The 22,535-nt window shown below is 39.3% G+C and overlaps 1 protein-coding gene across 2 annotated transcripts in view; it reads left to right on the top strand.

Moving 5' to 3' along the window:
• Nucleotides 1–22,535, top strand: part of LOC131200613 (E3 ubiquitin-protein ligase NEURL1-like) — a 156,609-nt gene that overhangs the window by 73,077 nt on the left and 60,997 nt on the right. The window contains exon 1 of one of the 2 annotated variants that reach the window (XM_058187659.1): nucleotides 5,673–5,894. The exons of the other annotated variant lie outside the window; for it this stretch is intronic. Within the exon in view, the coding sequence (XP_058043642.1) occupies nucleotides 5,861–5,894 (34 nt within the window). The 5' untranslated portion in view covers nucleotides 5,673–5,860. Of the gene's footprint in view, nucleotides 1–5,672; nucleotides 5,895–22,535 lie in introns of those variants that run through there. 2 annotated transcript variants of the gene reach the window in all.

Below are 22,535 nucleotides of genomic sequence, written 5' to 3'. Positions count from 1 at the left end.
CTTCATCCGTCAGCTCAGGACAGAGGACTCAGCTGCAGCCCAGACAAGCTGAGGAACTGCGGGGAACCTCCACACTGTTTTTGAGTGCCCAGCTTACCGGGCTGCCCCAGTCCCTATCACAGCTCCAAGGGTGGCAGCTTTGGGAGACCCTGGTGGCATGGAAGTGCAGGCGAAGGCTGGGAGGGGGGTGCAACACATGGGGAGCTAAGCCCACTTCCCTTCACCTCCCCACACTTGTTTACCCATCCCAGAGAGCTCGGGCTATGGGGAGGACCCGGACGCCTTCCTCGCCAGCGTCACTCCTAAGCAAACTCTTCTGTCCTCGGCTGTTGCAAAGAAGCGGCAGCTCCGGGTGCACCACGCCTGCTTCATTCTCTTTGAGAGCAGCTTTGCAAAGCTGCCGGTTCTTCACAACAGCCGAGGACCTCTTCCGCTTGAGCTCCAAGCTGTGGGGAGGGGGTGTGACTGCAACACTGGCAGTTTCGGGGGGCTCCTTCCTTCAGTGGTTCATTTTCTTTTACCTCATCGAGGTGGCTATGCTGACTGTGTCCTTAAAGGCTGTGCCACACCTTCTGATCTTTCTTGGGCATAGAGAAAAGCGACCAAGCCTGCTGCTGAACATGGAAGCCGAGAGGCTTCTTTTCCACTCAGCTGCTGGAGCAGGGCGCCAAAAAGACCTCCTATCGCTGCTACCATCTTTGCGCATACATAGCTTTCTTCTCACTGGCTGAAGGATTTTTTGGTGCTCTGTGGCCAGGCAGCTGAGAGGCTTCTTTGCCAGCCAGCTGCTTCCCAGCTCTGGTCAGCTTGCTGTTTGACAGACGGATTGGATGGGCGAGCAAGTGGCGACCAGGGAACCGGTTCGGGGGCGTGGCCAGGCTGCCCTTACTACCAGTTCAGAGAACTAGTCCCTAAAGTTACTACCTATTTGGTAGAACCGGACAGAACCAGTAGGAACCCACCACTTGGTACAGTATTAGCATCATGCTGATGCATTTCTACCACTAAGTGATGCACAGAGGTCCTTTCCCAGTGCCTGGAGGCTGAAGGTCTACATAGGGGAGAACAGGTTTCAGCTTAACACTGGTAGGAATGTCTGTGGCTCTAGAATTTTCTACTTTTAATTCTGCCTGGGGAAGCACTTCCCCTGACAGAATCAGTGTATAACTTGGAGGTCCTCTTGGGCTCATGGCTCCTACTTAAAGAGCAGGTGCAGCCATGACTGGAAAAGCCATTGCTCAGGTTTGGCTTGTGTACCAATTTTTAAAGGGCAGAGCTGACACAATTGCATCCATATCTGGATTGGAAGATCCTCCTAATGGTTCCTCATTCCTTAGTCACCTCCTGTTTGGATTACTATAATATATTGTACATGAGGCTGCCCTTAAAGAACATGAAGCTGCAGCTGGTCCAGAATTCAGTGGGATTTTTTTTTTTGTCTCTTGCAATACTGCTACTCCATGAGCTCTACTGGCTCTCAGGCTTCCAGGTGCATTTCAAGGTGCTGATTGTTACCTAGAAAAGCCCTGTAGGGCACAGGGCCAGGCTATTTCAGGATCATCTTTCTCCCATTGTTTCTTCTTGCCACATTAGATCTAGCAGAGGGGGCATATCCATTAAACAATGTCACATTGTTAGACCTAGGACTCGTGTCTTCCGTGTGGCAGTGCTTGCCTTGTGGAACAGCAGTCCTCTCAGACAGCCAACAGCCCCTACTTTGCTAGCCATTTTTAAGGCCCTGAAAGTATCTGGGCCAGGTTAGGCAAACTCTGTTGTGCGTGGAATTTTGCTTTTAATGATTGGGTTTGTTTTTAATCTTTGTATGCTATTCAGAGATGGGCAGTCCTACAAACAAACAAACAACAAACAAGACCTGCTATTTGATACTAGTGATTTAACCAATTAATTTGGAATTTTGTAGATCTAAAGGCTCTGTCAAAAGACAACCAAACTTTTTTTGTTTTTCCTTGAAGATGTCTCACTTCTCACCCAGCTGAACTCTTCTTTAGTTCTGACTGAATGGTGGAGTGTGGAAGGATTTATATTTCTTGCAGTCATTTGTAGTTAGCACTTTCTGAGAGTCATTGAGGCCACTTGGAGATTTATCTGTAGTCTTGGGGTCACCTGAATAATGCAAATGGCTGTGCAACAGAAAGGATGCATAACAACGACATAAATCCTTTCATTCAGTCAGAACTGTGGAAGTTTTTTGGATGGGCAGCGAAATGTCTTCAAGGAAAAACAAAGAAAGTCCAGATGTTTTTTTAAAAAAGCACTTTGGGACAACCATAACCTGGATGACTAAGAATCTTCATAGACTCTATTCTACATTACCCTGAACTATAGCAGAAAGGTCAATTGTTAGGTTATGCACGGTCAGGATTCTGCTTGTGTTTTAATTATAGATCTATTTCTTAATAAATATATACCCATAGATTTGATTTATTTAATTGCTTTTTCAGTGCATAAACTTCAATGTACTCATCCAACTATAGGAGATGACTGGGCAGGTTTTATGCAGGGTTGTCCCATTTTTGACAGCGTTAGATTTATAGTTGATTTAATTTGTGTGGGTTTTATGCAGGATTGTCACATTTTTTACAATCTCAGATTTATAGTTGGTTTAATTTTTGCTTTAATTCATATATAAGGCTGTTTTGTACATTTTGTGCAAAAAAATATAAACTGTCCTATTATGCCTTTGGTTTTAATCTCTTTACTACCTAACATCATTTTGGTGAGATGGGTGACTATATAACTATTTAAATAAATAAGTTAATGATGTCTTACATTTTTTAGAAAGACCATAAATCCCTATTTCTAATCTAATTTTAATAATACCTGAATTTAGCATCCTGTCTTGTTACTCTATAAATTGAAGTAAATCCAAAATGATACTATATTCAGGAAATAATATGGGAGGGGGTGTTGATTATCTGACTCTTTTTTTGACTGGTAAATTTGAATTTATCTCTTGCTTTGATGCAAAATGAAATATGACCTAAACAGATCTAGAATTCTTTTGAATATCTGGGGACAATAGAAATGTGATTAAGATGAATGTAACTCAGAAGCTGATTTACATTTTAGGACGCCATCACACATTGATTCTATTCTATGATTTTAAATTTATTTACAGGATGGATGCTGAATATTTTTTTTGGGCAAAGACAATACATCCTGTGTGATTTCTACTGCACAAATTGTAATGTCACATTGAGGAAGGTTGATTTAACTTTCCACCTTTTTCATGCTTATTGCTGTGGCATTTTTCTAACTTTGGTTATTGGCTAGTATAAAGAATTTTAGAATCTACCTCTTCCCGGAAGTCTGCTTCAGAAATATTAGTTGACTTCACCGAAAGCCCGACATGTACTGAATTCTCTGTTTCTTCAGGTATTGATGTCGGGTCTACACATAACGCTGAAAGTTTTACATGGAAATTATTAGGCCACACGTATTATTTTGATCCTTTTTAAAAAAAACCCCACCTCATCTTATATTATGAGATAAACTCATTTTTAAAATGGCATTCACATCTTTTTTAGGGGAGGGAATGATCTGGATTTCTCACAATGTTATTATTTTGAATGAACTTGCTTCTGATGAAATCTTTTAAAAAGCTTTTGCAGAATTAAAAAAAAGTTTGATTTAACTCAAGAGTGCTTTTTGGCAATCTATTCGATTTAAACATTTCTTATTAGGCTTATTCCATATCTGAAGTGGTCAGAGGTTTTGGAAGAATTGACTGGCTCCAGCCAGAAGTCATATTAAAATAGGAAAATAATAAAACTGAGACCAGACAGTTTACATGACCTATAAAATAAGCTTATATTTCCTGTCCACATAAATCAGTGCAAGTTTCCCTTAAATATGCAATTAGTGTTATATGATCTTAACATGAGGTTACTTCAACAACACAAAAAAGTTTCATCTATATTAAACATTTCAGTTAATTGTAAAAGGAGTTCATTTACTTGTTTTATATGATACACATCTACCAAAGGGTGGTGAGCAAAATTAAAAATGGAATCAAAGCCACTATTCCTTACATGAAAACAACAAAATAGAAATCCTAAGTAGGGTGTCTCAAAAAATTCAATAGCAGCATAATAGACATAACAGTATCTTCATCAGAGATGCATTAACACAACAGCCAAGTTCTCATGGCGCTCTAAAAGGCCAGCAGTCAGGAAAATCTCTATCTCAGCCAGAAAGCAGGCACAACAGAGAAGACATGGTTCTTAGGACCCACTAAGTTCACTGCTTCACCAATGGGACCCAGTGCATGCATGTTTTGACCAAACTGGTGGAAAGTAGAAATCAAAACAAAGAGACGTCCCATGGGTAACTTAGCCACATGCCACGGAGGGTTTTAAAGATGACAAGCATTCTGGCAATCAATATAGTTCAGGTAGCAATAATGTTACGTGGATGGTGCACCCAATGCTGCACAGGTGCTATGATTTGGACCAGTTGAAGCTCCAAATACTTTTCAAAAGTTGGAGAAACGTGAAGTCCTCACCTAATGACAGCTTGATCCTGGCCTAATGACTGCAAGCAGGAGTATCAAAACTGCTGTTGCTAAGCAGTATGATCACTTAGCAATGGAAATTCCAATGCCAATTAGGCTTGCTCTATAGAAGATGGACAATGGCTGTCTGTGGTTGGTACAGTTTTGATTTTTGGAATCAAGGAACCATGAATTTAGTTTGATTCTTTTGTAGTAGATCCTAGGTTACATGTTTGAAAACAATAGGACTGATTGGTTCCTATCTGGACTATTTAGATCCAAAGGTGCCAAATTCTGACCTATCATCCAGGGACAGAAGCCCAGGTGCTTGAGTTCTCCCTGTCCCCAAACTTGCTTCCATAGCTTAGTACTTTTAATAATTATTCAGCAGAGATAATGGACTGATGTGGAGGCTGCTTTCTGCCTGAGTTAAACTGCAGTCCTACCAAAAAAGCTAGTTTGAGAATGTGTGTGCAAAAGAAAATGTTTCTGTTGTTGCTATCTAGAATGAATCATGCTGCATTTCAGAAAATGCTTTCTTGCTCTGAAATGTTGAATAATTAAGCACAGAGGAATCTGAGCCAACAGTGTTTGGTAGTGTGAATATTTAGAACTCAATGTTACTGCAGCAAATATGTGATAAATTCTTCCTTCCTTCCTTCCTTCCTTCCTTCCTTCCTTCCTTCCTTCCTTCCTTCCTTCCTTCCTTCCTTCCTTCCTTCCACTTTTCTAACAAAAACCTTTAAATTGCACAATGATGGAGGTGGATAGCAAGTTTAATTGACAACCAGACATTTGATTTATAAACAAATCTGCTTTATATTTACAGTGAAATTTGCAGAGACAGCAATTTTGTTTTGCTTAGAAACTAGAATACCTTTGGGTGGAGGAGCAGGCACACAGCCATCCCTTTGCCAGCCAAGAAATCCACTCTATTTCACCCAGTGATTTATCTGAAGTGTGACCCCCAAGTGAGGAGAAAGAGAATGGGCCTAGGGTGTGTTGATTGCCCTTGACTCACTTCGGGACTGGGATGTATTGTATGTGTAAAATGCTTTGAGCCGCTGGAGCTATTTCAGAGTCATAAGTCTCCTCCTTATGTAAATAATCATGACATATGCCTCTGCTTACTGCTGAGCCTGAGGGGGTCGGAAAGTGGGTGGAGGCTGATTGCTGGCTTCTGTCGTATGTTCATGAGTATGTATTTATGGAGAGTCGTTCAATCCTCTCTCCTGTCGGAGGATCCATGGCTCTCGGCTGCTGACAATGCCTGCCTGCTTGGAGTTCTGCACCTCCGTCCTGTGAAAGAGAAAGCTGCAAGGTAGCCAAGCCACCTTGCGCAGTACGATGGGGGGACAGCTAACGAGAAGCACAATATACGGTAAGGAGCTGGCCAGCAGCACTGATGGTTAGGCAGCAAATTCTTAATGTTGGTAGATTGCTTGCCTTTTGCCTGAGCCTTCTGCAGCAAGGGACAATATGGCTCAGAAAGGTAAGTGAGTTATAGCAAGGAGCTGCAATCTGCCCTGTCTGCTTCGTACTTTGTGTCTTTTCTTTTAGAGACAATCTTCCTATGAGAGACTTTATTTAATCCAGACTCCACAAGGGCAGGAGAGGGAAAGAGAGAGAGAGAGAGAGAGAGAGAGAGAGAGAGAGAGAGAGTATACCTCTTTTATCTGATTGTATGCAATATGCTGCTTTTGTTTTATTGCTTCAGACAAATGTTTGTGTAAAGAATATTGCTTCCTGTGGGTTGACAGATATCCTGTATAGGAAAAGAAAAAGAAAAGAGCACTGGGAGTGCTTGAAAAGACAATCTGAAGGCACAGAAGATGTATCCACTTAAGAAATGGATTAGGGTTTTACCTTACAGATTTCCTGGATAGTGGGATATGTTTTTCTCTGACTGTAATGGCATTTGCTTTACAGTACAGCTTGTTAAGAGCTGATCCATTGTAAAGCTTTTTAGCATAGAATGCTGCTTGCCTTGACGGGATCATGGAGAAGAGTACATAAGAGAAGAGGGAGGGGCATTGCAGGGACAAAAGTTTCAAGATGATGAGCAAGATGGAATATTCTCTGCATGCTTGTAGTGGGTGATTTTGGCACACATTAAGACATATCAGCCCGAGTAATTTCAGTGGAAAAGTTAAGCATTTCTTCACACTGATATCAATAAGGCTGAACAGTGCTTAAACTTTGGATGGGCCAGAATATACTTAACAGAAATTATTTATTCTTCATAGTTGCTCTCTTTTACTTTTTTATATTACATAGGAAACTCTTTTATTTTAAAGTATTGATACAAATGTCCATATTTCAGCTTTACAATAGAATGAGAAATTTCATGAGTGTATCTTTGTTTATAAATATGATATGAATGTGGAAGGTATCATTTGTTTTCCAAAGTTATATGTGGTAGCGATATCGAAGATGCTTGCATTGATTTTTTTTATCTTTACAAATTGCTAATAAAAATGCAAATCAATGATTTGTCAAATGATTAAATGTTCAGTGTCCATATTTTATTGTCAACATGCAACCATAATATTACCCATTTTATAAGCATATCACATGTCACGTACTGTTTGCAAAATAACTTTAATGTATTTTCACAACAAAACTGAGGAACCCAATAAAAAGTACTGGGTTTTCTTCAGATTTTAAAGGATATGTGGAACTGTTAATCTGGGTGAATAATTACTGTCTAAAATCTTTGCCCTAATTGTGAATTATTTCTAGGAAATATTATTTAGTAGAAGTTAGTAGTTATTTCTGCATATGGTGACCATACTGTATTGGCTTAATTTATTTGGAAAATGATTAAACAAGGAGGATAACACAGAAAAAAGGTTGTATATAGTCAGCACAGTATGCGAGAAAAAATATTTCAGTTAATGAAAACTGTAGGCTGCAAAAGTCCTATTAAAACTATTAAAAAAGAAAATGGAAATGGAAAAAAAAACTCTGCAGAGTTTAAGTCACAGATACATTTCTGCATGCTAAGTTATTTATTGTGGAGCACCAAATGGTCAGCATGCAGACGCAAATAGATTAATAGGTACCACTTCGGTGGGAAGGCAACAGCATTCTGTGCACCTTTGGTGTATAGCCATGCTATAATATGACTATGGAAATTGTCTTTGGACAATGCTGGCTCCATCAGCCAAGAAATGGAGATGAGCACTGTGCCTTAGAGTTGGACATGACTGACAGGGAAATCTTTAGCTTTTTAATGAATTACTATCATGAAATACCAACTTTCTACTTTTTTCTTTCATTGCCATAAAAAAACCTAGTATTGCTTGGAATAAACAATTTTATAGCATAGAGTCTATTCCCAATGGTATACTTGACACATAATTTTTACCTATACATTGCCTAGCTGGTCATCATATCCCTTATGAGGAAAAAAATTACCGTATGTTCTGGATTTGGTAACTTCATAACTTCCATTTGGGATATGCCTGTTTTCTTTCCCTTGATGCATGATTTGAATCTCTAGAGCAGTGGTTCCCAACCTTTTCTTGTTTGAGGCACAACCTTTTCTTGTTTGAGGCACCCTTGGAAAGCCTTTCAAAAGTTCCCGGCACCCTTATAAGGAAATAGATATTTAAAATCTCCGTAGCTCAAAAGTTCCCGGCACCCTCAAAAGATCTCACGGCACCCCTTAGTGCCGCGGCACACTGGTTGGGAACCACTGCTCTAGAGAATCATTGATTCATTTCTCTGCCAAAATGCATCTTTTAATGGATGCATGTTTGGGATTATGCATATTGTGTTGGAAATTGGCCTGTTTGGTGTTCAGCTTCTTCCAAGTTTCTTAAAACAAGATTTAGAGGTTGAAAGGGCTTTAATATACTGCAGTTATAAAAGTTCTTTAAGTAATATTTTAAAATGAAAAATGATGATAGATTGGTAGTGGTTGACCCTCCCTCCCTCCCTCCCTCGACTCCTTTTTGACTCCTGCTCACTGCAGGGATTAGTTCCAGCAGTATTCTTGGTAATATTTTCAGAAGTGTTTTTCTATTTTCTTGCCATTGCTTTCTTCCTAGGGCGAAGCGAGAGTGACTAGCCAAAGTCTCCTAGCTGGCTTCGTGCCTATGGTAGGACTAGAAGTTAATGTCTCTCAGTTTCTAGTCAGATGCCTTAACCACTACACCAAACTGCCTTGATAGGTCTCATAATCAGGACTAGAAAATTATATTATTGTTTTGAAATAAGTTACTGAATCACATAAGAAAGGGATACAAAATAATGAAAAGCATTAGAATCTGATACTCCTGAAGAAGATAATTTGCATCCATTCTTGAAACTTATATCCATGCTATTGATTGGAGATTAAGTCTTGAATCTTTTCATTGCGCACAGAGCAGATGAACAATAGACAGATTGTTCAGAGAAATAATACACTAATTTAATTTTGTGCAAACAGAAATTGTCCTTTTCATATGCAATATGAATAAAAACATGTTCTTAAAAAACTCAACAGAAGTGGTTATTTTCTTAAAATTAGGCAGTCAGTTGGGTCCTTCTTCCTCTTTCTATTAGATTATACTGAATTTGTTGACTAAATCTACATAACGTACACATGGTATTGATTTAAAGCACAGTTGCATGTATAAGTATACATTTAGATTATATGTCAGAGTAATAAAAATGGACACTTTCTATCATAGCTGGTGTTTTATCATTCTGTTATTTAGAGATAAAGCCACTAATTTACAAGAAGTCCGATTTCTATCAACTTTTCTTATTTGTTTTAAGGAGATGTATATAACAATTCATGGACAACTCATACTTTCCAAAAAGGGTTGAGACCCATGACACCTCTTTTTAGAGGAGTATTTCATTTAAAGATATGAAATACAAGACTTAAAACATCTGTTTAAAATTGTTTAAAAAAACAATTTTTAAAACAATTTTATTAAACTGATCAAAGTAATGGAAAAATAGGGAAGGGAAAAGGGGAACAAAAGAAATGTAGAGTAAAGGGGAAAAAGAGAGGAAAACATTGACCTTTGACTCTTTTTAGTGCAGTAAAATAAAGTAATAACATTACAGCCTCAACGTTTTACTTTTATATACTTAATATGTATTATAACAACAAACTTATCTAATCAGCAAAACCCAAAGTTTCACTTTTTTCCATCTCAAGCACGAAATCCAGAAGTAGTTTCCAAGTAGAAACAAAATTGGATGTATTATTTTCTTTGATTAAAGCAGTTAATATAGCCATCTCTGTTAGATCCATCAGTTTTCCAGCCCTTCATCCATTGTGGCAATTAGAGTATGGCATCTTTACATGTTTGTGCATATAGCATCCTTGCTGCTATCAACATAAAGAACAGTAAGGGAGATTCTTAGAAAGAAATCAGAAAGAATGCTTTTGATACAGAGATGTCTTCGTATAAACCTGTATGTGCACCAAACTTCAGTTATTAAAAGAGAATATTGTATAGTGGATCAGTGCACATGAAAGTACAATCAAAATGATTAAAGAGCTAGAAAAAAATAATCATATCACCTCTGCAATGGAAAGCAAGTTGTTGTTCTCTTTCCTTCATAAGGCTAGAATCTTTTGTTATATAGTAAAGTTGAATATTTGGCCATTTATTTACTTATTAAATTTATATGCCCAACTCCCAGTTTCTGGATGGTTTACAAATTCTTAAAAACAAAACAAATAAAAAGAACAAGACAGCAGAGATAGCAAACCCAAATGGGAACATGAAAAAGAAAAAAGTGTTTATGTATGTGTGTGTGTGTGTGTGTGTGTTTGTGTGTGTCAGTGGTGGGTTGCTCCCAGTTCTGTCTGGTTCTTTAAAACCGGTAGTAAAAGTGGCAGGAGGCTCCGCCCACCCGCCCGGATGTCATAATTGACGATATGCACATGCGTAGAAGTGCTGTGCACAAGCAAAGCAAACGCACACGCTCCTGTTGCAAACCGGTAGTAAAGGTAAGAAGAACCCACCCCTGGGATGTGTGTGTGTGTGTGTGTGGTGTTGGTGTTGAATTAATCATACTTGTCAAAAGCCTGCACAAAGAGCCAGATCTTCAGAGACCTTCACCACACCAATAGTATTTGAATCTTGGTAGAATCTCTGATTCGTTGCTATCTGAATCTCTGGGGAACGCCCTTTCAGAGGGCAACCTCTGCTATACAGAAGGTCTATTTCCAGGATCCTGATAGATGCCCTATTCCAGCGGTTCTCAACCTGTGGGTCGGGACCCCATTGGGGGTCGAATGACGATTTGCCAGGGGTCGCCTAAGACCATCGAAAATATGGGAAGTATACTTGCGAGTCGAAGAATCGTGCTCCAATGGTTGACTCCACAATTATTATTATTATTATTATTATTATTATTATTATTATTATTATTATTATTATTATTATTATTAATTAATTAAATTTTTATACCGCCCTTCTCCCGAAGGACTCAGGGCGGTTTACAGCCATAATAAAAAACAACAGCAATATACACATAAAACCATAGTTTAAAAAACTTATTATACAAATGGCCGAATTAAAACATTTAGAATAAAACCCCAAATTTTAAAATGTTAAAACATTAAAACTAATTAAAATCCTATGCCAGTCCTGCGCGAACAAACAAATAGGTCTTCAGCTCTCGGCGGAAAGTCCGAAGGTCCGGCAGTTGCCGAAGTCCAGGGGGAAGTTCGTTCCAAAGGGTGGGAGCCCCCACAGAGAAGGCCCTCCCCCTGGGGGCCGCCAGCCGACATTGCTTGGCGGACGGCACCCTAAGGAGTCCCTCTCTGTGCGAGCGTACAGGTCGGTGGGAGGCATTCGGTAACAGCAGGCGGTCCCGTAAGTACCCTGGCCCTAAGCCATGGAGCGCTTTAAAGGTAGTCACCAACACCTTGAAGTGCACCCGAAAGACCACAGGTAGCCAGTGCAGACTGCGCAGGAGAGGTGTTACATGGGAGCAACGTGTGGCTCCCACTATCACCCGCGCAGCTGCATTCTGAACCAACTGGAGCCTCCGGGTACTCTTCAAGGGGAGCCCCATGTAGAGAGCATTACAGTAGTCCAAGCGAGAGGTAACCAGAGCATGAGTGACCGTGCATAAGGCATCCCGGTCGAGGAAGGGGCGCAACTGGCAAACCAGGTGAACCTGATAAAAAGCCCTCCTGGCGACGGTCGTCAAATGATCTTCGAAAGACAACCATCCATCCAGGAGGACGCCCAAGTTGCGCACCCTTTCCACTGGGGCCAATGATTCATCCCCAACAGTCAGCCGCGGCTGCAGCTGACTGTACCGGGGTGCCGGCATCCACAGCCATTCCGTCTTGGAGGGATTGAGTTTGAGCCTGTTTCTCCCCATCCAGACCCGTACAGCTTCCAAACACTGGGACAGCACTTTGATGGCTTCGTTGGGATGGCCTGGGGTGGAAAAGTACAGCTGCGTGTCATCAGCGTACAGTTGGTACCTCACCCCAAAGCCATTGATGATCTCACCCAGCGGCTTCATATAGATGTTGAACAGGAGAGACGAGAGAATCGACCCCTGCAGCACCCTACATGTGAGGGGCCTCGCGGTCGATCTCTGCCCTCCTGCCAACACCGTCTGCGACCAGTCAGAGAGATAGGAGGAGAACCACCGATAAACGGTACCTCCCACTCCCAAACTCCCTAACTGGTGCAGCAGGATACCATGGTCGATGGTATCAAAAGCCGCTGAGAGGTCTAATAGGACCAGGGCAGAGGAACAACCCCTGTCCCTGGCCCTCCAGAGATCATCAACCAACGCGACCAAAGCTGTCTCTGTACTGTACCCAGGTCAGAAGCCAGACTGGAACGGGTCTAGATAGACAGATTCCTCCAGGTATTGGGGTAATTGACGTGCCACGACACTCTCAACAACCTTCACCACAAAGCGAAGGTTGGAGACAGGACGATAATTTCCTAAAACAGCCGGGTCCAGGGAGGGCTTCTTGAGGAGGGGCCTCACCACCGCCTCTTTCAAGGCAGCGGGGAAAACACCCTCCATCAGAGAAGCATTTATAATCCCCTGGAGCCAGCCTCGTGTCACCTCCTGTGTGGCCAGCACCAACCAGGAGGGGCACGGGTCCAATAAACATGTGGTGGCATTCAACCCCCCCAACAACCTGTCCATGTCCTCGGGAGTCACAGGGTCAAATCCATCCCAAATAATCTCAACAAGACGTGTCTCCAGCCCCTCACCTGGATCTACCCACTGTTGATCCATTCCGTCCCGAAGCTGAACGGTTTTATCGTATAGATAACCACTAAACTCCTCGGCACGGCCCTGTAAGGGGTCATCCCGCACCTCCTGATGAAGGAGGGAGTGGGTCACCCGAAACAGGGCTGCCGGGCGATTATCTGCCAACACAATGGGGGAGGAAACTTAGGAACGCTTCGCTTCCCTCAGTGCCACTAGGTAAGTCCTACTATAGGACCTAACTAGTGTCCGGTCAGCCTCGGAACGGCTGGATCTCCAGGCACTCTCTAGGCGTCTTCTCCAGCGTTTCATCTCCCTCAGCCCCTCGGAGAACCAGGGGGCTGGTTGAGATCTGCGCCGGGTCAGAGGCCGCAAAGGCACGACACAGTCTAAAGCGCCAGTCGCGGCCCGTTCCCAGGCCGCAACTAATTCCTCAGCCGTGCCATGGGCCAGATCCTCAGGAAATGGCCCAAGCTCCATCAGGAACCTCTCCGGGTCCATTAGGCGACTGGGACGGAACCAGCGTATTGGTCCCGTCTCCCTGCGATGTTGAGCGGTGGTCTGAAAGTCTAGACGAAGGAGAAAATGATCTGACCATGGCAATGGCTTGGTAATTAAATCTCCTAAATCCAGATCATTTAACCACTGTCCAGAGATAAAAATCAGATCCAGTGTGCCTCCCCCCATGTGAGTAGGGCCATCAACTATTTGTGTCAGGTCCAGGGCCGTCATGGAGGCCATGAACTCCCGAGCTGCCATTGATGACAAGCCGGTTGATGGTAAGTTAAAGTCCCCCATGACTATAAGTCTGGGGGTCTCTACCACCACCCCGGCAAGCACCTCCAGCAGCTCGGGCAGGGCTGTAGTCATGTAGCAAGGAGCCAGGTACGTGATCAACAAGCCCACCTGCACCCCTATGACCCCACAAGCCAGCTGCAGGCTTTTCAAATCGCTAGCCAAATTCGGCTTCAGGCGTGATGAATTAAAAAAGAGAGATATCTTTGCTCTGATGTCTCCCTCTCAAGCCAGCTGCAATCACTCCCAATCGCTAGCCTAATCAGGTGCAATAAACTTAATAGGGGAGGAGTCTCCGCTTTAATGCCTCTGTCCTCAAGGCAATTGCAAGGAGTTCAGATCGCTAGCCAATACGGCTTCAGGTGCGATAAATTCAAAATGAAAATAATTTTATGGTTGGGGTCGCCACATCGTGGGGAATTTTATTAAAGGGGTCGCAGCACTATAAAGGTTGAGAACCACTGCCCTATTCAATCAAAGGAACCCAGAGTGTGTCAATACCAAATGAACAAAGACAGGACTACTTAAATCATTCCAAAATTCAATTAAAATCTGTTTCTGGAAGATACAGCAAAGAAACCAACTTGACCAGTTTTAAAAAGGATTAGGAAAAACAAAAAGGAAATTAATTGTTCAATATTATCTCTTAACACAAGAAACAATGGTGGTGGGCCCAGAGCACCTGATCAGTTACGTTGAGATTCAGAATATTGAAGTAGGTAAGTCTTTGGTCTGAATTAGCTCAGCAATTATATACTCATCTAAAATGAACATACTGTCACCCTGCCTATTTAACTTATATGCAGAGCACATCATTAGAAAGGTGGGGCTACATGAATCAAAAGTTGGAATTAAGATTGCCGGGAGAAATAACAACAGTCTTAGATATGCAGATGATACCACTCTAATAGCAGAAAGTGGAGAGGAACTAAAGAGCCTCTTTTTTTAAAAAATTTGCATTTATATCCCGCCCTTCTCCGAAGACTCAGGGCAACTTACACTATGTTAGCAATAGTCTTCATTCTATTTGTATATTTATATACAAAGTCAACTTATTGCCCCCAACAATCTGGGTCCTCATTTTACCTACCTTATAAAGGATGGAAGGCTGAGTCAACCTTGGGCCTGGTGGGACTAGAACCTGCAGTAATTGCAGGCAGCTGTTGTTAATAACAGACTGCATTAGCAGCCTGAGCCACAGAGGCCCCTCTTCATGCGGGTGAAGAAGAAGAGTTTAAAAGTTGGCTTGAAACTCAACATTAAGAAAACTAAGATCATGGCATCTGGCTGTCTCAATTCCTGGCAAATAGATAAGGAAGAAACAGAGTTAGTGACAGATTTTATTTTCCTGGGCTCCAAGATCTCTGCAGATGGGGACTGCAGCCAAGAAATTACAAGACGCTTGCTCCTGGGGAGGAAACCTATGGCAAATCTAGACAGCATACTAAAAAGCAAAGACATCACCCTGCCAAAAAAAGTGCATATAGTCAAGGCTATGGTTTTCCCAGTTGCAATGTATGGCTGTGAAAGTTGGACCATAAGAAAGGCTGAGTGCCAAAGAATTGAGGCCTTTGAACTCTGGTGCTGGAGAAGACTCCTGCAAGTCCCTTGGACTGCAAGGCAAACGAACAAGTCAATCCTAGAAGAGATCAACCCTCTGCTCTTTAGAAGGCTAGATCCTGAAGATGAAACTCAAATACTTTGGCCACCTAATGAGAAGGAAGGACTCACTGGAGAAGAGCCTAATTTTGGGAAAGATTGACGGCAAAAGAAGACAGGGAAGAGAGTAGGCGTGAGCTTAAATGGACTCCAGAGGATGGTAGAGGACAGGAAGGCTTGGAGGAACGTTGTCCATGGGATTGCGATGGGTCGACTTCGCAACTAACAACAAAAAAATGAACATAGCCAGGTGATTTCAGCCTTTCAGAAGGCTGCCTAAAGATGCCAGCTCCTTGATAAGTGGCTCTCATATTAATAAAAGCAAGAGTATACATAAAACCTAACCAGCTGGAGGAAGAAGTAAAAATGACCCCAAATGTTTTTAAAAAGAATGACTTTTTTGTCAGATGCAAAGGGAAATTATTATTTTTATTACAATATCAGATATCATAGCAATTGCAGATAATAAGAATAACATGGACTGGCTACCCTAAAAAGCAACATGCTTTGCTCCAAGCATTCATTCTTGGAGCAAAGCATGCTGCAATTCTATTATACTGTTTATAGTAATTGGCTACCAGTTATTGTGCAAGGCAGCAGATGTCCATAATAAAATACTGTATGAATGGAGTTCAATATAATGATGTTGAAAACAGCATAAATAGAAGAGCACATGATATTTTTCTTGTGGGTAGAATACAGAACTGATACTATTAAAATTACAATTTCTTCTTGAACATTAGGAAAAAAAGACTTTCAGTTATGTGATATGCTTCATTTAAGAGTATTTTTGTGTGGATAGCTTTTTACACAAGAAATGTTTGTAACACAGGCTTTTCAGAACAAGGCACATAGTATGAAAAAAGCAGATTAAATAGATGGATTTCTTTTCTAATTATATAGTTATATGAGAAGAAAATCACAAAACTCCTTTAGTTTCTTCATTTGTTACATGCTTATATACTATCCTCAGATAATCTACAACCAAAAATGTACATGGATATTGAATTATAAAAAATAATACTCAACACATCAGCTTTAAGTTTTTCTCCATTTTTATAATGGAGAAAGGGAATTGATAGTAAATGAGTAATCTTTTACTGAAAGATAAAGCTGAATAAAGCTGAATCTTTTAATGAAAAGCTAAAGCTGAAGAGCCCTGCTGAATGAAGTTAGTCCCAAATAATGTACATAACTACATCTGAAAAGCTCACAGAGTTTATTATCGCTATTGTAAATTTTTTAAATGGAATTTTAAATAGTGTGGGAATGATAAAAAAGGTGCAAAAGATAAGTGAAAAAATATTGAAGCGTTACTAAAGAGAGACAATGTTACTACCTATCATATTGGATGATCAAAAACTGACTTGAAGCATATTATGTATTTTATTACATGTTCATTTTGTACACTAACTGTATCAAAGCATATTAACATTTCTCAATTTAAATGGGAAATGTCCTATTTAATTCTATTAGTCTCAGATGTATAACTAGTTGTTTATATCCATATTCAGCAATACTATTTCCATTATCTATGTCAATCTATCATGATGTAATGAACGTGCCAAATTAGAAATTTCTGATGTTTCCTTGAGTTGAACAGCATTACGTTTTCAAGTAAGATTCAATATCACATCTGTACTTTGGAGCTTACCTGACAGATGTGTTAAAGAATAGTCTGCTTCCAATCTAACATTTAGGGTAATTTTTAAAATTGCCATTCAACCCTTCCTCCTTTTCCCCAAATAATCTCTCAGAGACGGGAAAAAAAGGCACAATTTTCACCAAAACTAAGCAAGCTCATATGCTTTCAGTTTTCCAGCAACACTTTCTTCCCATTCTTAAATAAAACTGCACGTAGCCTTTTTATCTGCCCGAGAAATGATTCTTCATTTTTCCCAAACTGCTCTGATACTCCAGCACAATAATTAAACTGTCTTCTCACAATCTGCATATGAAAAAAACCCTGCCACTGTCCCTGAGTTTATCCTTCAATTTTTTGACAAAAGAGATGAACTGGTATATATTCATACCGGTAATAGAATTTATAGAGGAAAAATGTTTTGGAAGTTGTTTTGCTATGCCTATAATTTGTGGAAATAATTGAAAGTTGGTACTGGTTGAATTCAGTTTTATTTCAACACTTCTAAAGAGAAGATGGCAGGCTAGTTGGGGGCAAAAGCTGAATGGAGCGTTTCCCTGCCTCTGGTCTCCCATCTGAAATGGATGATTCTAACGATAGCTCTGCCCTAATAAATCTACATCTGATGAACCCAGAGAAATTCACAATCTCACCATGCCTCTTCCTCTTCTACCAGATGAATTTGCTCTGCTACAAATATCCCTTATGAGATTCACTACAAATGTATGAAATATAGGTAGTCCTCGACTTACAACAGTTTGTTTAGTGACCAAAGTTACAATGGCATTGAAAAATGTGATTTACGAGAATTTTTCATAGTTAAGACCATTGCAGCATCCCCATGGTCACGTGATCAAAATTTAGACACTGGGCAACTGACTCACATTTATAATGGTTGCAGTGTCCTGTGATCATGTGATCACCTTTTGTGACCTTCTGACAAGCAAAGTCAATGGGGAAGGCAGATTTACTTAAGAACCGTGTTATTAACTTAGCAACTGCAGTGATTCACTTAACAATTGAGGTTGAGAAATGGGGCAAAACCCACTTAACAACTGTCTCACTTAACAACCGAAATTTTGGGCTCAGTTGTGGTCATAAATCAAGGATTACCTGTATAACTTCAACAATTTGCAGACAGTGGGACTGGTAGCCCAAAATCTTGGAAACATCAGGACTGGAAAGGCTGAATGCTATCTATAAGCTGAAGAAAGAGACAAAACCCAGTCAGATTGTCTGTTTCGTAGAATATTAGATTCAACAGTTTCTGACACTAAGTATGCCACATTGAAAAGAAGTAAAGGCATGTTAGTCAAAATGTTATTCACATATACTTACAAAGCCTTTTGCTATATATATAACATATACAGTTTCCCTTCCCTGTTGCAAGTCCATATGATATTTGTTCTGAAAACTGTCATATGAATTATTTCAGTGTTTGTTGTGGTTGGGTTTTGTTTTCAGGAAACAAACCATACTATCGGGTGTGCCCACTTCAGCAAATTTTGCAAATTCAAATAAAGGCTAATATAGCAATTCCAGAGAAACCAAACCTGTATGTTGTTTGGAAAGTGGTGTATCTTACACTAACTACCCTAGTTAGCATTATTGTTTGGGATCTCATCTTGTGGTTTTTTGTTTTTTTTCAGAAATAATCAGGCAAATCCTTCTTATTTGTTCTTATTCAAAATACATACTTATTGTGCAAATCCTGCAAAAGTCTTCTATCCTGTTGACTAGCTTTACTACAAAATACTTGATTTGTTGTGTCTTTATTTTATTTTGGTGCTTTCAAGACAGTTTATAACTCCTGGCGACTGCCTGGACAAGACTGCAGTTTTATTGACAAGATCTTTCAGAAGTGGTTTGTCATTGCTTCCTTCTTAAGGCCAAGAGAAAGTGACTGGCCCAAGGTCAGCCAGCTGGCTATGTGCCTAAGGCAGAACTCAGGATCTTCCCATTTCTAGCTTGGTGCCTTAGCCACTACATCAAAGTGCTTACTTTTAAGTTTTACTGACGCATAACAGGAATTCTCATTCTCTATTCACTAATCAATCTTTTCTCAAGCAGGATAAATTTTATGCTGCGGTATTGTTTTTTTAAAGCAGAGCTTGAAGATCCATTAACCACAGCCTGGAACAAAACAGGAGACCTCAACTGTATTTGTATTTAATTTCAGAACTGAATAGAAGTTTTAGCTCTTCGTAACAAAATTTCATTCCTTGTTATATTAGGCTTCATTCATTTTAACAGGATAAAGGTAAATTCTTAAAAGGTAAATTCAAAACCAGAAACTTTTGCTAATTTATTCTAATAATACTAGAATAATTAATAAATAATAAATGTAGAAATATTCTAATTCTACAATCTACATTTAATCAAATGTACTAGTGGATCCTAACCTACTATCTGCTTTGCCAAAATCAGGAGAAATGAGTTTAAAAATGAAAGCAATGTTCATTTATTATTAAGCTTCTATGCCACCCATCTCGCCAAGACAAATTATGTTGGTACTGCTTCAGATTAATCCAAGAAGAGCATGGTAAAATAACTCTGCTTCTTAATTGCCTGAAGAGAATGCTAATTCATACTCATTCATTCTCAATACTCATTCATATTCAATACTCATTCACTCACTCATACTAATTCATATTTCCCTTGCTACTTTCTTTGGGGATAAGCAACATATACAAAGCACAAAAAAAGAAACAGCAAAACCAAGAATAAATCAAAATAGGGAAAGATATGGTTAGCTCATTTTGTATCTTGGCATATTGTTGCAAAACACTCTTGCTTTCACCATTTTCAGGCATAAGTGTGCATGCTATGTTTTGTCCTTTAAATGTCATCTCTCTGTTTAGGAATTCATGAATTAAATGATTATGCTAGCTGATGGTACTATAATTGTATTAATCTCACTATGTATAAACTAAATTGTTTTCAAAATGACTTTATTTTAACTTGTCAGTTTTTAAAAACTGATTTTGCAAAAGGAACATTGGAAAGGTTGGACATGTTTTCTGGATCGAAAATCAGAACACCACCACAAAGAGACCCAGTTTGGTCTAGTGCTTAAAGCACCAGATGAAAAACTGGGGGACTGTGATTTCTAGTCCCACATTAGCCATGAAATCCAACTGGGTGACCTTGGGCCAGTCACTGTCCTCTTCTGCCCAAATATTGCATGAATTCTTAGTCTTCAGTTAAAAAGATCCAACTTTAATAATAGATACTTTTATTAGAGGGTCATATATTAAAATTATAAATAAATAATTATTATAATTACTTTAAAATAGAGAGCTAATTTGGTCCAGTGGTTATAGCACCAGGTTAGAAACCAGGGGACCCTGAGTTCAAGTCCTGCCTTAGCAATGAAAGCCAACTGGATGACTTTGGGCCAGTTACTCTATCTCAGCCCAATTCACCTCTCCAGGATATTGTGGGGAAAATAGTAGCAGGAAGGTACATTGGATACGTTTGCTCCCTTGAATTACTTCTAAAACTAATAAAGACAAAATACAAATAAATAAATAAAAATAATTTTTCATTCTGCAGTTAAACCTAGATCACACCCTATTAAGTATCTATTTTTGAGCAAGGCCACAATCTCCTGGAGCAGTGAAGAGAATCCAGAAGACTATATAATTTTTCTAATTTTCCTCTCCAAGTTTAAAAAAGGGTTGTAGCCTCAGAAGGAAAATTTGACATGGCAGGTGAAGCATTTAATCTAGGCTCTCAGCAGCACTAACTGTTTTGAATGAAAAAATGAAAGGGTCTGGAGAGTTCTAAGCATCTTCATCTTCAGCTATGTTCTTAGCCTAGAAGAAAACATAAACCAAATATTCATTCTCTTCCACTGTTCCTCATTGGATCCACCAAATACCATTTATTCTGGCACCAGAAACTCTGAATGAAACAAGGTCTCCCTTCAGAATGTTTCTTAGCTTTTATCACAGATATTAGTCCTTTATTTTTCAGCAAAATGCAAATATCAATTAAGAAGTTTTTGGTTTTAGTAATCTTTCTTCATTATTATTTTAAACTACTGTAAACAAATTAAAATATATAAATATGTAGGTTCTGTACAAGTCTTTATCCCTCAACAGGATTAAAATTATCCTTGTTCCCTGTGTTCTAGTGGTCAGTTCAAAGTTTCTAGCACTCTGATGTATTATACTTATTTATTCCTTGACATAATATTTTGAGGAGAAAGTACTCCAAATATTAGTTCCCCTTGCCTTAAAATCTTAACAGTTTTTACTAGAATGTGTGTTCCTTCTTGTTTCCCTGATTTGGGCAATAAAAAAGATTTATTGAAACTTAGAACATACGTTAAAACAGAAAATAAATAACATTGCAAGAAAGTTTTCTTGCTCTTTAAAACTTTCTTGGTTCTCTTCTGTCATTTGGAACCTGTTTATTACTTCTTTAAGTTATCTAAAGTTAGATTACCGTATTTTACATTGAAATAATTTCTGGAAGAGTTCATTTTCTCAGAAATAGAAACAATGCAATTTTGCTTTCTTTTTCTTCTGAAAAAACCAAGATTCCAGGTTTTTTTACTTATAAATATAATTCCTATTGTGGTATTTTCCTTCATGAATAGATTAGCAGAAGCATGCGCATATTTTTCCTCGTTCAGGACTCTGTTTCACCTTTGAATAGCATGTTAAGGACCATGCTATGAACTAGTGAGTGGATCAGAATAATTGATGCTAATAAATGTATTATTTATTTTTGTGCCCTAACAAATTATCCAGCATTCAATGCAATTTCCAAAAAAACCTCATGATTTCTTTTTGGTATGCACTGTCACCAGTAGAATTCATTGCTGTTCTTGAATTTAATACACTGTACCATTGCTATATATTGTCTATTTCTCTATGAATTCTTATTAAGATTCTTTATCATTCCTTATCTTCCTATTGTTCCTGGCTTCTTCCATCTTTTCCAGCTCTGAACCAAATTCTGATTTATAATCTTGTTGAAATTTAATAGGATAGCTTCCAGGTTACATCAATGTGCATAGAAAATATGTCCAAGATAAAGCTTTCCATTACAATGTAATTAAACTAGAAGAGAACACTGGCATTTTAAAAAATATTCCAGAACTAAATCCCAAAATATTATGACCAGCATTTTTTCTTTCTTTCTTCCAAAAGATTAACTGTTAGTTTATATTTAGCAACAGAGTGGTTTTTTAAAGTCTGCACTGCTTGAGAGGCCTACTGAAGGAAAGCAAACAACATTCAAATTGATTTGTAGACCACGGAAATAAACGATCATTAAATATTCACAACTAGATTCTCCTCTTACATGGCTGGTGTTTCCAATGTCAATTTCTGTTTACACTCAGCGAGCATTCTACACTAATGGAAACTGAAGGTTTAGCATATCTCTTTTCATCTGCACAACACTACTGGACAGGAAAGGGAAACAAATATTAGGTATCAATGTTCAATACTATTTACTTTCAAATTGATTTGCCATGGTATTTCCTGTATTTAGTGCTGACCTAAAATTTATTACTGTGTGAAGAATTCAGATCAATGTGCAATGTTTTTATGAATCACCGAAAACCACCGAAAATAAGCTATATATTAAAAACACATGCACCACATCATGAAGTCATATTGTATTTGGTTAGGGTTAGGGTTATTTCTAGGCTTTTGTGGCAAGCCATAAATGCTATCCATCCATATCAACAATGGAGTCCTTGGT

The sequence above is a fragment of the Ahaetulla prasina genome, chromosome 6 (genome assembly GCF_028640845.1).
Source record: "Ahaetulla prasina isolate Xishuangbanna chromosome 6, ASM2864084v1, whole genome shotgun sequence".
Classification (NCBI taxonomy): Eukaryota; Metazoa; Chordata; class Lepidosauria; order Squamata; family Colubridae; genus Ahaetulla; species Ahaetulla prasina.
Note: the sequence above shows the minus strand (reverse complement) of the source record. Positions and strands in the feature narration are given on the sequence as shown.